General features: G+C 45.0%; 1 protein-coding gene across 1 annotated transcript in view; it reads left to right on the forward strand.

Moving 5' to 3' along the window:
* The window catches only part of MTMR8 (myotubularin related protein 8), a 42410-nt gene extending 33894 nt beyond the window's left edge, over positions 1–8516 (forward strand). The window contains exons 11-14 of the mRNA XM_063141841.1: positions 37–237; positions 3526–3654; positions 6194–6320; positions 8148–8516. Of these exons, the coding sequence (XP_062997911.1) occupies positions 37–237; positions 3526–3654; positions 6194–6320; positions 8148–8453 (763 nt within the window). The 3' untranslated portion in view covers positions 8454–8516. The remainder of the gene's footprint in view (positions 1–36; positions 238–3525; positions 3655–6193; positions 6321–8147) is intronic.
* The last annotated feature ends 7364 nt before the right edge of the window (positions 8517–15880 follow it).

Consider the following 15880-nt stretch of genomic DNA (forward strand, 5'->3'; position numbering starts at 1 on the left):
TGCGTTGCCACATTGACCTGCTTTCTGTCTCTCCAGGTGTGGCCATCTGGAAGGTGACCCCAAGGAAGTGTCTCCGGTCTTCACCCAGTTCATTGAATGCACCTGGCAGCTCATGCAGCAGTTTCCCTGTGCGTTTGACTTCAACGAGCGCTTCCTCCTTGAAATTCACGATCATATCTATTCCTGCCAGTTTGGGAATTTCCTGGGGACCTGCCAGAAGGAGCGGGAAGATTTGAAGTGAGTCGGCATTTTTTTTCAGCAGGCAGAATTCAGGGTTTTCTTCTGTTATTTGGAGATTAAGGGAGAAATTCTTGGAACCAGGGGTGAGGAACCTGTAGTCTTCAGGCCACACATGACCATTGGCTCCATTTCATGCAGTCCTCTGACAATGCTTCCCTGCTGGGAGGAAGAGGAAGAGAGAGAGAGAGAGAGAGAGAGAGAGAGAGAGAGAGAGAAAAGGGGATAGCAGAAAAATACACACCCACCATTTGCTCTGGCCTTCTGACTGCTGGCTTTGGCCCCATCCACTGTCAAAATACGGCCCCTGACAAATTACCCACAAGGGACCATTTATTTATTTATTTATTTATTTATTACATTTATATACCGCCCCACAGCCAAAGCTGTCTGGGCGGTTCACAAAAGCTAAAAACAGCAAACATTAACAGTATACGAAATTTAAAAACCATCAGAGACATAAAAACCACAGTGTAAAAACAGCAGCATCCATTTAAAACAACAGTTCTGGGGTCCATTAAAAAACGTAGTGTTGTTCAATGCCGTTAAATGCCTGGGAGAAGAGAAAAGTCTTGACCTGGTGCCTGAAAGATAACAATGTTGGTGCCAGGCGAGCCTCATCGGGGAGATCATTCCAAAGTCAGGGGGCCACCACCGAAAAGGCCCTCTCTCTTGTTGCCACCCTCCAAGCTTCCCTCGGAGTAGGCACTTGGAGGAGGACCTTAGATGTTGAGCACAGTGTATGGGTAGGCTCATGTCGGGAGAGGCGTTCTATCAGGTATTGCGGTCCCAAGCTATGTAGGTTAAAACCAGCACCTTGAATTGGGCTCGGAAACGTATAGGCAGCCAATGCAAGCGGGCCAGGATCGGTGTTATATGCTCCAACCTCCCTGTTCCAGCTATCGATTTGGCTGCCACCTTTTGCATAAGCTGCAGCTTCCGAACTGTCTTCAAAGGCTGCCCCATGTAGAGGGCATTGCAGTAATCTAATTAGGAGGTTACCAGGGTATGGAGAACTGAAGCTAGGTTATCCCTGTCCAGATAGGGGCATAGCTGGGCCACCAACCAGAGTTGGTAGAAAGCACTCCGTGCCACCGAGGCCACCTGAGCCTCAAGAGACAGAGATGGTTCTAGGAGAACCCCCAAGCTACGAACCTGCTCCTTCAGGGGGAGTGCAACCCCATCCAGAACCGGTTGAACATGGCCCTAGACCAAAAAGAGCTGCCCACCCCTGTGATGAACTACTCTCATCTACGGGGGTTAATAGTCAAAACATATTGAGTCTGCAAATCTATGGTTCAGTGCAAACAATCATCAGGTTGGACCTCTGTATATATTTTGTGTAACTCTTAAATACACCTCAACACATCACCACGTTGAGTCTGCAAACTTTTGCAAGTATTTTATAGATGTTTTAAATGCCAGGGGGGGGGGGGGGGGAAGGGTTGGCTAAATCTATGGAGAAAAAGATGAATATTAGCCATGATGGCCACATGGAACCTCCATATTCAGAGGCAGTGTACCCCTGAATACTATTTGCTGGTAGTAACAGCAGGGGAGGGCTAATGTCTCCATGGCTTGCTTGTGGGCTTCCCAGAAGCATCTGGTTGACAACTATGGGAAGCAAAATATTGGAGTGGATGGACCTTTGGTCTGACCCAGCAAGGCTCATACATCATGCATCATATTACTTGCACATAAACAGCTTGAGGTGTGCTTGGGACTCCATATTGAGCCTTCAGCATGTAGAAGGTTTGAGTAGAGAGGAAATTAGCTGACACTGCACTCCTCCCCCGTGGTTTATCTCACCTGTGAAATGTAGGTGCATTTCCATTCCTGCGGATATGCATACAATGGGTCGGAACCCACTCTTGTGCAGTTGGAAGTCTTCTCATGCAGCAAAACTTCTGCCTGTGCAACACTGCTTCCCTGCCCTCTCTTTACCATCATGCATGCCCAAAACCTGATCCAGTTGGTCCCCCAACGCTCCAGAGCACATTGGGGGGGAAGGGGGCAGGGAATATAGTGGGGAGAGGAAATCTATTCCCGCAAATGGTTCTGGTGAGTGGAATTTCAGATTTCAAAGAATATGGGCCCGCCATTGAAAATGGCAGCCTTGTGTTGGTTTCTACTAGGGCTGTGCATCACCTCGAAACCGAGGCAAGGTGGGTCGCCTCAATACTGAGTCAGTTCTTGGTCAGCCCAAGGCAGCTTGAGATTGAAGCAGATTGGTACCAAAGCTTCGGGGCACCTTGGGCCACTTCGTAGCGGCACAGGGCCCTCCCTCCAGCCATCCCAGGGAAGCCAGCACAAGGCCAGCCGTGAGTCCATTGGACTCTCCTCCTTCTCCCCACTCACCTCCCACCACCACTGCATTGCTGCCGCCGCTGCATTGCCACTGCCCTCTGCATCACCGCCACGACCAGGAAACCCTGCATTCGATCCAGTAGGAAGGAAGCGACGTCTAGGCAAGTCCCAATACAAAGGCTTTTACTCAGATTACACGTGTAGGAGAAAGGCAACCTCCAGCAAGCTGAAGGCCAAACTCTCTGACCATCACCCACGCACAGCAAATCTTTGTACATTCAGAGTTGCTTTAATGAACTCATACTTTCCCCCGCCCTCCCCTGATTGATTACAAATCCCACAAATGTTCCAAAACAAAACTATTTCTATTTATTTATTTATTGCATTTTTATACCGCCTAATAGCTAAAGCTCTCTGTGTAAACAATGTCCTATATTATGGCAGCTATAACTGGTACAAATGTTACTTTTTGTTCTTGATAAGCGCCCCCAAGGGCAGCTGGAAAGTCCCAGAGTCCACTCTGATTATTCCCAAATTGCCTAGTCAGGGGTCCTGAGGTGTTTAAACAAAGGAAGGATGTGTTCTTCCTGTCTGGCTGATTTGCAGCTGGGACAAGAATGCAAGATTTCTAGATATGGACTCAGGAAAAAGTAACAAATGGCTGGGGATTAGGAGTCAGTGTATGGGTGAGTAGTTGGGGCAGAATTGGATTGCCAATCCTCTGTTTTTTTCTTAGATTTTATTGATCCAGGGGAAGTGGGGGCAGAGTGTCATGGATTCTGGGGTGCTTGTGTACTTTTGCATGAGAGACAGAAACCTTGTCAATTTCCTTGTCAATATGATTGATTGGATTGCAGCTATAGTAATTTTCTCTAAGGCATTCTTCTAGTTCTCTAGTCCCTTCATTTATATCTCCATTGTCAAAGGCTTCTCCATAGCTGAATTTGGTGAGTGTTGTAATCCCTCACTTCATATTTGCAGAATCTTTGAGAAGACTCATTCCCTGTGGCCTTTCCTTCTCCAGAAGAAGCAAGAATTCAGAAATCCACTCTATAAGGGATTCACAACTTACAAAGAGCTCCGGCCCAACACTCTACCCTTCAGTTTTCAGTAAGTTGCTCATTGTGGGAAACAGAGAACCTCACCACTGCCTTAAATCTACAGTGATCTTGTAATATCGTAAGTGTAAAACAGGAAGAAGCCGTGAGCAAAAGCTGGAAACGTTTGCTTCGTTTGACCTAGAAGAAAAAAGGGGGAAAGGGGGAAAGAGATGTTTAAATTTTAAACTATGCGTAGTGATTCTTTGATACCAAACCACCAACATTCTGTCCAAATCATTTTTTTTAGATTTAAAGTCTTGACTTTAAACTACAGCTGTGTGCTGTTGTGTTTCTCAGAAAACTCCTGCTTTTGATGGGAGGCAAATGACGAGGCTTGCTAAGTAATCCACAAAGCTTTTATTAAGCAACAAACGTCTCTTCTCCCTGAAGAGAGTCTAACCTCTTGGAAACGTCCTCCTAGGCAAAACTATGCAAACTAAGCAAGACAATTGTCTGGTCAAGAAGAAAAGGAAGCCACTTCCCAAACACCTGTAACTTCAGAGAGCCTGGTGTGGAGGCAGGTTCTGGTGTAATCAAACTGACTTTCTCATGCCTTCCTTCCGCCCCATGTGTTTGAGCTTCCGGCGGACCCGAGCATCAGCTAGCTTGTCGGGACGCTCACCTCCAGAAGAAAGCTCACTTCTCACCAAGTGTGTAGGATTTGGCCTTGAAGAGATAAGCTCTGGAGAGGGCTGACTCCCAGCTGGGAATCGCCCGTGAGAGCTTCCTCCCACACTGGTACAGGCTGGCTGGTGTCTGGCGCTGCGTCTTCTAGTTCTGAATCTGATTCTGATTGATTACCTGAAACAGCTTCTCCCAAAACAGGGGCAGTAGGGTCAGACATGACATGTGCACTGTGTTAAATTAAAATCCCATACCAAGAAAGATATATTTTGTAACCTGTCTAAATCATGCAAATTTGCAAAAAAATATATATTCTGTTGAATAATTCCAAATTCTTTTCCATTTACAATTCTGCATCCTTTATTCTGGATGTGCTAGTCATGGGGAGATGCCAGTGAACTGAAAATCTTACTTCGCCATTTCTCTGTCTCTCAAGATTTCAGCAAGCATTGCCTGCATACTTGCACTCATCTCTTTGCAACTATAAGGGCTAGAAACTTGTTCTTTGTGTTTAAAATGAAAGCGGAGATTTTCAGCTGGATTCTTCCATACCACATTATCCAGTCTCCCCCTCCCCTGTGTTTTCATGCAATTGCATCCTACACACAACCCTACCTTTACTAAAGGTTTGACAGTCATGTTCTGGATGCACTGAATTTTTGTATAAGCCAGCTTTTTATATCCTGCTAACAAAATACCCATTATTAGTATGGGCAGAGTGAACAGGTAGAGGGTGTTAGAAAAAGCAGTCCAGGGTCCTTTGGGCTGTCCTCTTTATGAAAGGTAGATAATCAGGCCAACTTTGAATAAACTCAGTGGGCTTCTTAACATGAAATCTTAAGAAGTCCAGAGTGCAGGACACGGAATAACGGGCTGAAGTTAAAGGAAGCCAGATTCCAGCTGGACATCAGGAAAAACTTCCTGACTGTTAGAGCAGTATGACAATGGAATCAGTTACCTAGGGAGGTTGTGGTCTCTCCCACACTCGAGGCCTTCAAGAAGCAGCTGGACAACCATCTGTTAGGGCTGCTTTAGGGTGGATTCCTGCATTGAGCAGGGGGTTGGACTCAATGGCCTTGTAGGCCCATTCCAACTCTGCTATTCTATGATTCTGTGAAATATTCCATGCTTAGGAAACTAGGAACAAACATTGTCCTGTGTGCCTTCAGTGTTTTGATCTTGATTTCTTTAAACCACTTGCATCCAAAACGTGGAACTATGGTTTAATGTTGGTTTCCTAATCAGTTTGATCAATTGAGTTGAAGTCCAAAACATCTGGAGAAGGCTGGCCTGCTCTGGGTTGGCAGTAGCTACCTGTGTGTTTTAATTGAAGATATGGAAATTTGAACCTGAGACATTCTATTTGCAAGAATCATGTGCTCTAGGTCAGAGCAATGGTCCCTCCATTCTCATACACTAAGATAAAAATGCAATCCAAACTATTCAAATTGGCAGACTTAAGCCTCCAAAACTTGGTGGAATCACCATATTATTGTTACCTGCCAAAAAAGGTCTGAGCCAGGAGTTCCCCAATTGAAAAGGCCCTTTCTCTCATCCCCACTCACCGTAATTCTGGCAATGAGACACAGAGCTGAGCATCCGATATTGATCTTGGTTCTTGCGTTGGGTTCTTAGGATGCTCAGCGTCCTATTTTTTGTAATCAGTCTTGCTTTGTAAGTATTTGTGACTACAAAAGTGAAAAGTAAACAAAGCACTTTTATTCTGATGTGTACCTCTTCCTACAAGGTTTGTCTAATTCATGTTTGGGGGAGCGGGGACCATAACATGAGAATAGCCATGTTGTATTATAGTTAAAATCATCAGATTGTTCTCCTTTAAAAGGGGGGGGGAAGATACTTGCATCCCCCCCTTTAAAAAACATCTTAATGTTTTGGAGGTCTCTAAATTATTCTCTCTCCTTGAGGTTCTGGTGCGGTATGTATAACCGGTTTGATAAAGGGATGCACCCAAAGCAGTGCGTATTGGATCATCTCCTTGGCTGCATCAGCCAGAAATTGGAGTTGGAAGATGTCGTCACTGAACTGGAAAATGTGAGTACTGCACAGCAATGAGATACTGTTCAAGTGGGGAGAAAAGAAAAGCCAATGCTACCATCTAGGCTTTGATTGTATAACTGGGGCTAGGAAGACGGAGTTGCTTTTCACTGGGAGGCAGATGCAGAATTATCCCAAGTTGAGGTGGCTTGATAGCAACATATGTGGGGCTCTGTTCAGTGGCTCCACATTTTGTGTTGCCCCTGCACATGGCAGCGTCTCAGTTTCCAGAGCAATAAATCCAGCTCTTCCCACGGGTGAAAAGTTGACACAAATTCCACGCTCAGAAATCAAGGGTTAGTTCCTTCACTGTGGTTGGAAGCAGAACATACTGAAGATCCAGCTGGATGATCTGGTAATACTATTTCGGTTAGACGCCCCAACTGCAGTAGAGTTCTTAAAAGAACATAAAAATTTCCCTTCAGGAGCAGATCAAAGCGCCATGTGACATCAGTTTCGCAGAGGACCTTTTCTTCTGTCGCCCCCAGATTGTGGAACGGCCTGCCGGAGGAGATTCGTAAAATTAACTCTGTGTGATTTTAAGGCAGCTTTAAAGACTAGCCTTTTCCGGCAGGCCTATCCAGATCAATGTTAAATCAATAATTTTTAAGATGCGTTGATTCCTGTACTAATGTTGTTCCCCGCCTCGATCCAAAGGGAGAGGCAGGTAAGAAATAAATAGATGATGATGATGATGATGATGATGTAGTCTAGCAGCAACAGGTGCAAAAAGAAGGAAAACCCTGTAGGGGAGTAAAAAATAAGCCAAAGGCAAGGGCAGAACCAAGGAATCTTCTACAATAATATTATTAGTAATTAGCAGCTTCTGCAGACAACTGCACTAATGTTATAAAGCCCTGAGGAAGAACGCAACCGCGTTCGAAACGCGTAGCCACCTGGCACTTTAATAAACCTTTTACTAATAATATTATCGTAGAAGATTCCTTGGTTCCGCCCTTGCATTTGGCTTATTTTTTACTCCACTAGCAGCAACAGCAACCAATCAGATACCACAATGCCCGGCATGAAGGTTTGGGCCATTTCCCAGCACCTCTTTATTCAAAGATCCACTGTCTTTGCAGAAATAGATTCCAGTTAGCTCATGTGACCAACTGATAGTCCTTGATAGAGCGATTGTCCGAGGTCTTCTTTAATCCTTAAAAGCAGCCACTGGAGATCTCATTTTTATCTTGGCTTTCTTCCAAGGAGCTCAAGGTGGCATATCTCGTCTCCCCCATCCTTTTTATTCTTCATAACGACCCTATGAGGTAGGTCACTTTGAGAGGACAAGTGACAGGCACAAGGTCAGCTTGAAGGCCCTCTCACTTGCTGCCATCCTCCGAGCTTCCCTCGGAGAAGGCACTTGGAAGAGGACCTTAGACGTTGAGCACAGTGTATGGGTAGGTTCACGTCGGGAGAGGCGTTGCGTCAGGTATTGTGGTCCCAAGCTGTGTAAGGCTTCATAGGTTAAAACCAACACCTTGAATTGGACTTCCTGACTGTTAGAGCAGTGCGACGGTGGAATCAGTTACCTAGGGAGGTTGTGGGCTCTCCCACACTAGAGGCCTTCAAGAGGCAGCTGGACAACCATCTGTCAGGGATGCTTTGGGGTGGATTCCTGCATTGAGCAGGGGGTTGGACTCGATGGCCTTGTAGGCCCCTTCCAACTCTGCTATTCTATGATTCTATGATTCTATGACTCGGAAACATATAGATTAGCAAAGTTGCTCCGTCACAGAAACTTGTACATTCAGCTATGCTCAGCCTGAGGCTCTTGCATTAGACTTCTGATTCTAACGGGTTAATCCCTCTCTACCAATGCAGAAATTGCCTCTCATAGATGGACCCCTGCCAAATGAGATTTCCGCCTTATCCAAAATCGTAACCGCTTCGACCGGCTGCTCAAAATCCCCAATGGTCAACACTCCCCAGGACTACGAGGGTGAGGAGGCCCCTGCCCTGCTGGCTAATGGCTCTATAGGAGGGAAAGAAGGGGATGGACCAGACCGGCAGCTGAAGAGCAAAGAGGGCCTTGCCAATCCCCTTGACATTCCAGATGGCGACGGCACCGGCAGCACTGGTGGCACCGTCCAGTCCGCTGCTCAAGCAGGACATCTCCAGAATCCTTGAGAGGAGCCGCGCATTTGCTGTGAGAGCCATAGGAACGTGGCAATAAAGCATGCGAGACCTGTGGCCGGTTGCTGGGAGAGTCACTTCACCCATGTATGGCTAAGTGTTGTGTTCAGTACTTTGAAAGCGGGGTCAGGAGGCCGCTGTTCGGGGGCTTTTGGGAGCAACCCAGAGGTAGGGCGTGGGGCTGAGTTGTTGGGGTGCCACGGATCGGGACTCCGCGTTCCTGCCCAAACAGCCACAGACGCTCTTTTTCCGGCAACCGTCCAGCCAGCCCCTCCCACCGTCAACAGATTGCTTCCGTTCCTGGCACCGGCGGCCCTTTTACGATGGGGAGAATGGGGAAAAAAAATCACACGCTATACATCTACGGCAGTGTGAACTAGCGGGGAGATACGGTGCAGATGCCAGACCATTTTAAAGGGGCCGTTCTTGGCTGGCTTAAGACGCCTTGCATGGGAATTCCATTTTGTGGCAATACTGGGTTAAATTCTGTTGGCCCTGCACATATTTTTGTAAGTAGCTGTGCCTTTCAATTTTTTTTAAAGTGAAGGTTCTTGTTATGTCCAACCATCGGCAATGTGATACTTTAATACTGTGATACGGGCTGTAATGTGCGCGTGTGTAGTGATCTTCTTTGGATCAGTGTCTTTTTTCTTGTCTTTTTTAAGAAAAGCCGCAACTGTTTTGAACCTGTCTTCGCTGTTTTGCTGATACTTATCTCTTTATCAACGTTAGTGGTCTTGAATGATCTCACAATACATACGGATTGGCAGTTGTGGTCATAGCTGTTAAAGAATCTGCGGGCAACCTTGACTACTCACCAATAACTCACTTTTCTTTCCCTCATTTCCAGCAGCCTGTTTCAGTCACTGGCCAGGCTACTGAGCATAACATCGTGTGTGACATAGAAACCCAGTCACACATGTACCTAATTCTCATGATCTTCCTGCCTCCTTTTTGAAGGGGAAGAATTGCATGAACTAGGTGTCCACCTGGAATGTGAGCGTTAGGGTGACCATATGAAAAGGAGGACAGGGCTCCTGTATCTTTAACACAGCCTTCCTCAACCTGGGGCCCTCCAGATGTGTTGGACTACAACTCCTGGAATGCCCCAGCCAGCTGGCTGGGGCATTCTGGGAGATGCAGTCCAACACATCTGGAGGGCCCCAGGTTGAGGAAGGCTGCTTTAACAGTTGCATAGAAAAGGGAATTTCAGCAGGTGTCCTTTGTATATATGGGGAATCCGGGGGAATTCCCTCTTCATCACAACAGTTAAAGCCGCAGGAGCCCTGCCCTCTTTTGTATCTGGTCCCTCCAGTATAGCTCCAGCAGGTTTAACTGTTGTGATGAGGAGGGAATTCCATCAGGTACTGCATGCCTACAAAGGACACCTGCTGAAATTCCCTTTTCCATGCAACTTTTAAAAATGCAGGACCCCGGCCTCCTTTCCATATGGTCACCCTAGCAAGCATCATATGTGATACCTACATGGCGTGAGGAGGAGGTGGCAGTCTGTGTCCATGGCTCTACGACATGAAGTCTCACCAGCACATTAAATATCTGGACTTTGCCAAAGCGTTTGTTTTGAGATGCTTGAAACAAAACGGAATTGACTTTCCCATTTCACATCTTGGGAAATGCTTTCTGCCAACAACAAAGCACCTCTCGGAATGAGAATTGTGGAAATACAAGGCCTGTGTATGCGGCAGTTCCGGTTTCAAGCTTATCAATAATAACCTGTGCGTGATTCATGTTCCTTGATCCCTAATAAATGGCCTGCTCGCCACCTGAGGGAATTTTACAGTGTTTTGGAGAAAAAACTGCTCTCATCTTTAGAATTGGATGAAATGAGAAGTATGTGGTGGTGGTGGTCTCCAAAAATGTCAGTCAACTGATGAAATTAATAGAAGTATAGCTTCCAAATCACGTGAGGTACTGGTTCCTCTCTATTCGGCCCTGGTTAGGCCTCATCTAGAGTATTGCGTCCAATTCTGGGCTCCACACTTCAAGAAGGACGCAGACAAGCTGGAGCGTGTTCAGAAGAGGGCAACCAGGATGACTAGGGGTCTGGAAACAAAGCCCTACGAAGAGAGACTGAAAGAACTGGGCATGTTTAGCCTGGAGAAGAGAAGATTGAGGGGAGACATGATAGCACTCTTCAAATGCTTAAAAGGTTGTCACACAGAGGAGGGCCAGGATCTCTTCTCGATCCTCCCAGAGTGCAGGACACGGAATAACGGGCTCAAGTTAAAGGAAGCCAGATTCCGACTGGACAGCAGGAAAAACTTCCTAACTGTTAGAGCAGTGCGACGGTGGAATCAGTTACCTAGGGAGGTTGTGGGCTCTCCCACACTAGAGGCCTTCAAGAGGCAGCTGGACAACCATCTGTCAGGGCTGCTTTAGGGTGGATTCCTGCATTGAGCAGGGGGTTGGACTCAATGGCCTTGTAGGCCCCTTCCAACTCTGCTATTCTATGATTCTATGAAAGAGGTGGTTGGTGCTGTCTTAAAACCGCATTCCCAACAGGACCAAGATCAGAACCAACTCATTGGGGCTTACGCCTAAGTAGGGATGTTTTAGACCTGGGGGACCTTCATGACTAAAAGGAAGGAAAGAACTGTTTGCGCTTGGTGAGTAATAATTTCCCCTAAATCACCAACAAATTGTATAGCTCCCTACATGTATATTTTACCCCTTCCTTCTTGGGTCTTTGTAGCCTCAAGTGGATCATATCAGAGCAGTGTTCCTTGGATGCTTCTATCCTTAACTGAGGAAATGAGTTCCAGAGGAAAAGCATCTCTGCGGGATGTCGGGAGTGGTGCGAGTGTCTCTTCCAAACAGCTCTTCAGTTGCCATTTTGAGCCAATTTTCAGGGTTGTATTTTATATAAACTTACATCTAAAATATTGTTCTGCTTTGTGAAAAGGATCTGCCCCCTTTTGCTGGCCGAACAACACCGTTGGGACTCACCTGGCGTTTTCTCAGCCTGCAAGATTGACAGACTGGCATTCATCATGCCAAATCAATCTGCTCTGGTCTTTTAATAACCGTTCCCTGAAGAATCTATTCTCTTCTTTGGACAAGAGCATTCTTCCCCTCTTCCTCTTAACCTTGCTGATCAAAAAAGCATTCGCAATTTGCTGCTACAGAAGATGGCAGAGATTCCACGAAACTGCCTTTCTAGCTACCCTATTTGCTTCTCGGCCTGCTGATTTAAAAATAATTTTAAAAGTCTTAGCTTCCAGAATGTGAAAAAGGGAAGAAAACTCAGGGCTTAAAACACTTGTTATAATAAGCACAGAGTCTTAACAGAGAGGGTAGAAATAACACAACTTACAATTGTTAGCAAGTAAACGTATGACCAAATGTACTGATGCTAGTCTATGTGCACTGAAAAGTCACACATGTAGCTTCTTCCCTGTAAAGAACTTACCTTTTTATTCTTCTGCCATTATTTAAAAAAGTACAAATCTTTATACAAAACACAAATTATGCATATAACTTGTAGAAGTAAAATATTCCTATCAAATGTAAAACAGCAAATAAAAAATATATTAAAGTGTGCATTCATACGAGCACCAAAATCTTCTAACTGCAGTATATACCTTACACCAAGCGTTTCTATTTAAATCTCAACATTGAGTTTAATATGCTCCAAAAAGAACTTGCTGTCTTCGTAGATACAAGACATATCTTATCTGACCTGCGTGAAAAGTAATTTGAGTGGAAAACACTATTGATAACTAATTTGGTCTAGTGAAAAACTGTAATTGCAATCCTTAAAGCAGTTTCATTAGGCTGCAGTCCTGTACATACTTACTTACGAGTAAGGCCCAATGAACTAACTCTGTGGGACTTCCCTCTGAGCTGACATGTATAGAATTGCACTATTCTGAAAGTACTTGGATCTTTGCAAGGTTGACTTAATGTATCAATCATAACTCAAACGACCTTTTATAACTATCTGCACATCTTGATTCTATAGTAGTCAGAGTTAATGCTCCTTCAGTTTCTCTTAAAATTGTTTCTCTAAAATATATAAACCTTCAATGCCACTTCTTACATTTTTTTTGTTTCATATTATCTAGGTCTTCAGTTTGCACAATTCTCTCTAGTTTAATTAAATTTATCAGTATTGTCGTCTTGATCTCCAGTCCTTTCTAGTTTCCCATCCAGACTTCTTTTAATCCTCTCATATATATGTATTTATCTTTCTAAAAGTCAATTGTAAAGAAAAATGCGAGCTTTTAAATAAGGACGCTTATAAAATTCACCCCATCTGAATTTCTCCTAGGTTGATTTGGGGGTTCCAAACTACTTTAAACTTCACCGGAGGGGCACTGACACATCATCAATCTGTCCTTCTTGATTTTCAGGTTTTGCTCAGTCTCCCATCCCCAGTTTTCCGGGGCGGTGTGTGTGTTTCTGTCCATAAAAGTACTCTAGAGCCTACATGTATTGATTCGAACACAGTACAAAAAGGAATCCTGACATGAGAGACCAAGATACTTCCCCCCCCCTTGCCACCCCCACTGCAATTTAATCAATCTGCACATACAACCACATCTGAATTCTATTTTACGCTGATTTAATCCATACACCTATGTGTTGGTGTGTATCGGTCACATGTAAGATGGGGGAAAGATGTGAGCTAAAAACTGCAGCAAACTGTGCCGGCTCCAATTCTAAAATTAATTTCAGGATTTCTCCCAAGATCAAACCCAAAGGACAGGCATTGCTGGCTGAGCAAATTCATGAAACAATAATAGGGCAAAATACAGGGAATGTGCCTGTCCCAATTTTGAAGAGATTTAAAGTGTGTCATGAAATGAAACTTACGTGGGGTTGGGGGTGGAGTGACGTTGCCTAATTGTTACCATAATGAGTTTCCTTCCCGGTGAGTTCTTTAGTGCCTCAAGCGATATTTTGTTTTGTGAGACTTCATTAAAAGACGCATTGTGCAGGGATCAAGATGTTCCTTTTACGTTAGGAGTGTCCCAAACCACTCCAGCCCTTTTGACTTCCTGATCCCCTCTTCCAGACTTCCCCAGGTGGCCACATCCCCTTGACCCCCCCCCCGCTCCCCACAGATCATTGGGTAGTTTCCTGGCTTTTATGCAGTTCCCCCCCCCCCTTTCTGAAATGCCTTTTCCAAGGATTAATTACTGGCAGCAAGAACTTTAATTCAATGGCTTGGCCTGCAAATCATTTTTCCTAAATTGCACCATGTCCAAACTCAAACGACCTGATAAGCAGAGCTGTTGTAGGTTTTTCTATCTCCTCTTCACATGTCAGTTGTCAAAGACATGTGCATTTCTGGAAGGTTCTTCGCATGTGGACAAATGTACTTGCTCTGAAGGGTAGCCTACATTCACCTAAATTTCTGTGCCAGTTACGAACTAACTCAGATAACAGATATGCAAGCAATTCTACACGAGCCAGCCTTGAGATGGATTAAGGCCAAAGAGAAATAGAATTCTTTTATTTTTAGCAGTACAGTCTCTACCTAAGACTTGCTTGCTAAAGATCTACATCTGCTTTGATGTACCAAGTCACATAAAGTGGTGTATATGTTTCATTAACAAGCAAGACAAATGATTTCTTTGGGTTGCATAATGCAGCTCTGCACCCCGGCAATTGGGTCTTTGCGGATTATCTGATTATAAGCAGCATTTTTCATGTCAAGAACAAAACATCAGAATGCCGTTGAAAGTGCCACGCTATGTCCTTGGGCCTCTTCTGTCGAATATAATTGGCTTCCTACTGTGGCACCAAGCGGAGCTTCGTTTTGTTAAAACTCTTACCTGCTGCTAAAAATAGTGGTTTGGGACAAATATTCTTGTTCAATAATGTCTGCCTAAACTAGCCATGTATATGTTCCATGAAGCTCTTTTTCACAATGGACAGGGGTGATTTCCTTATGGCACCCACCAGTTCTTTTTAAGGGTCTAACTCCACATACACACACACACACACACACACCCCTACCTGGTGCCCTCTGGTTATTTTGGATCACAACTCCCAACATTCCTGACCATTGGCCAGGCTGGCTGAGTCTGATGGGACTTGAAATTCCAAAACGTTGGGGAAGACTGCTCAAACTCTTCTCTTCTGACTTCCTGTCACTGTTATTCCTGGCACCATAATTTCCATGCTCCATGTTGTCATAACTCCCACAAGGGAAGGCAGGGCGGTATTTAGATAGCAAAGGGGGCTTGATCCCACTCCCCATCCCTTGCTTAACGTTTCCTTTGATAGCGATATGACGAGAGGCAGGGTGGGTTGTCTTTGGGTCTCGCTGAATTGTCACTGCCGCGTGCGGTGTAATTCGGTTCCAATACGTCTGCCACAAATGAGTGGCCCTGAAGCAGGATTCTGGTTTACGTTTCCCTCCTCTTCCGTTCAGACGTCAGTTTCCTAGCAACTGTCTTGTGTAAAGCGGCTGTGGTCAAACTTGTCTCCCTTCCACCGAGGCCATGTGCTTCGCATCCTTTAAGCGCAGTGACCAGACACATCCCTACCTGCAGAGAATCCTCAGCGTCAGCTTACCGGCCATGAAACCCTTCTGTGTTGCAGAGGATCCTGGGTTATATTCCACAATGATGCCAAGTTTGGCCGGACTTATGCTATCACTCTTGCCTCTTCTGAATGAAGAGTGTGACTTAGAGCACAATGTCTTTCAAGGAACCAGTCTCTGCTGTCCTTGATCTTCCCATGGTGCCCTGGGGTTCCTGGGTGGTTCACTGAGCACTCCCACTAGCGTTGATTGAACTGCCTTGGGCCAGGGAATGGCATTATTGGTAACCCAGCTGATGTTCTCTGCAATTAGCCTAACGCTGATGGTGGACCACCTATAAAATTGCATCCTTTGATGTCTTTGAACCGCCAGAGCAGATGCAGGAAGAGAGAAGGGCCTCTGCTGTTGCCTGCCTACTTTAATTCATCTCTCAGTATGCATATATATATAATATATTTGTGTTGGTGGAGCAATGTACGTATTGGGTTGTGCGGTGGTATTTTGTAGCTCTGGGCTTGACAATATATCCAAGTGAGTGTACAGAGATCACTTCTGAAAGCACTCACAAGTTCCCTTTGTCGGAAACTTAAGGTAGTCTGTAATATTCAAGCTGAAATGCATTGCAGTTTCTGTAAGTTTGCTGGCCATGTTTTGTCTTAAAGTATAGCTGTCTAAAACTGTTTGATGAATGGCTCCTTATACGTCATCTTAACTACATGTCCTGAGTCCAGTTTCACTCGATGCACTGCTAAAAACAACAACCGCTGTTACTGCCTCTTAGAGAGGATTGTTGCATTCCGATCTATATGGTTGCAAGTCGCATAGAGAGTTTAATTTGTAAGTATTATGTATGTGCGTGTTTTTTATTTCTTACAAAAAAAGAATAAATTTCTTGCATTTTTAAGAC

The sequence above is a fragment of the Elgaria multicarinata genome, chromosome 15, assembly GCF_023053635.1.
Source record: "Elgaria multicarinata webbii isolate HBS135686 ecotype San Diego chromosome 15, rElgMul1.1.pri, whole genome shotgun sequence".
NCBI lineage: Eukaryota > Metazoa > Chordata > Lepidosauria > Squamata > Anguidae > Elgaria > Elgaria multicarinata.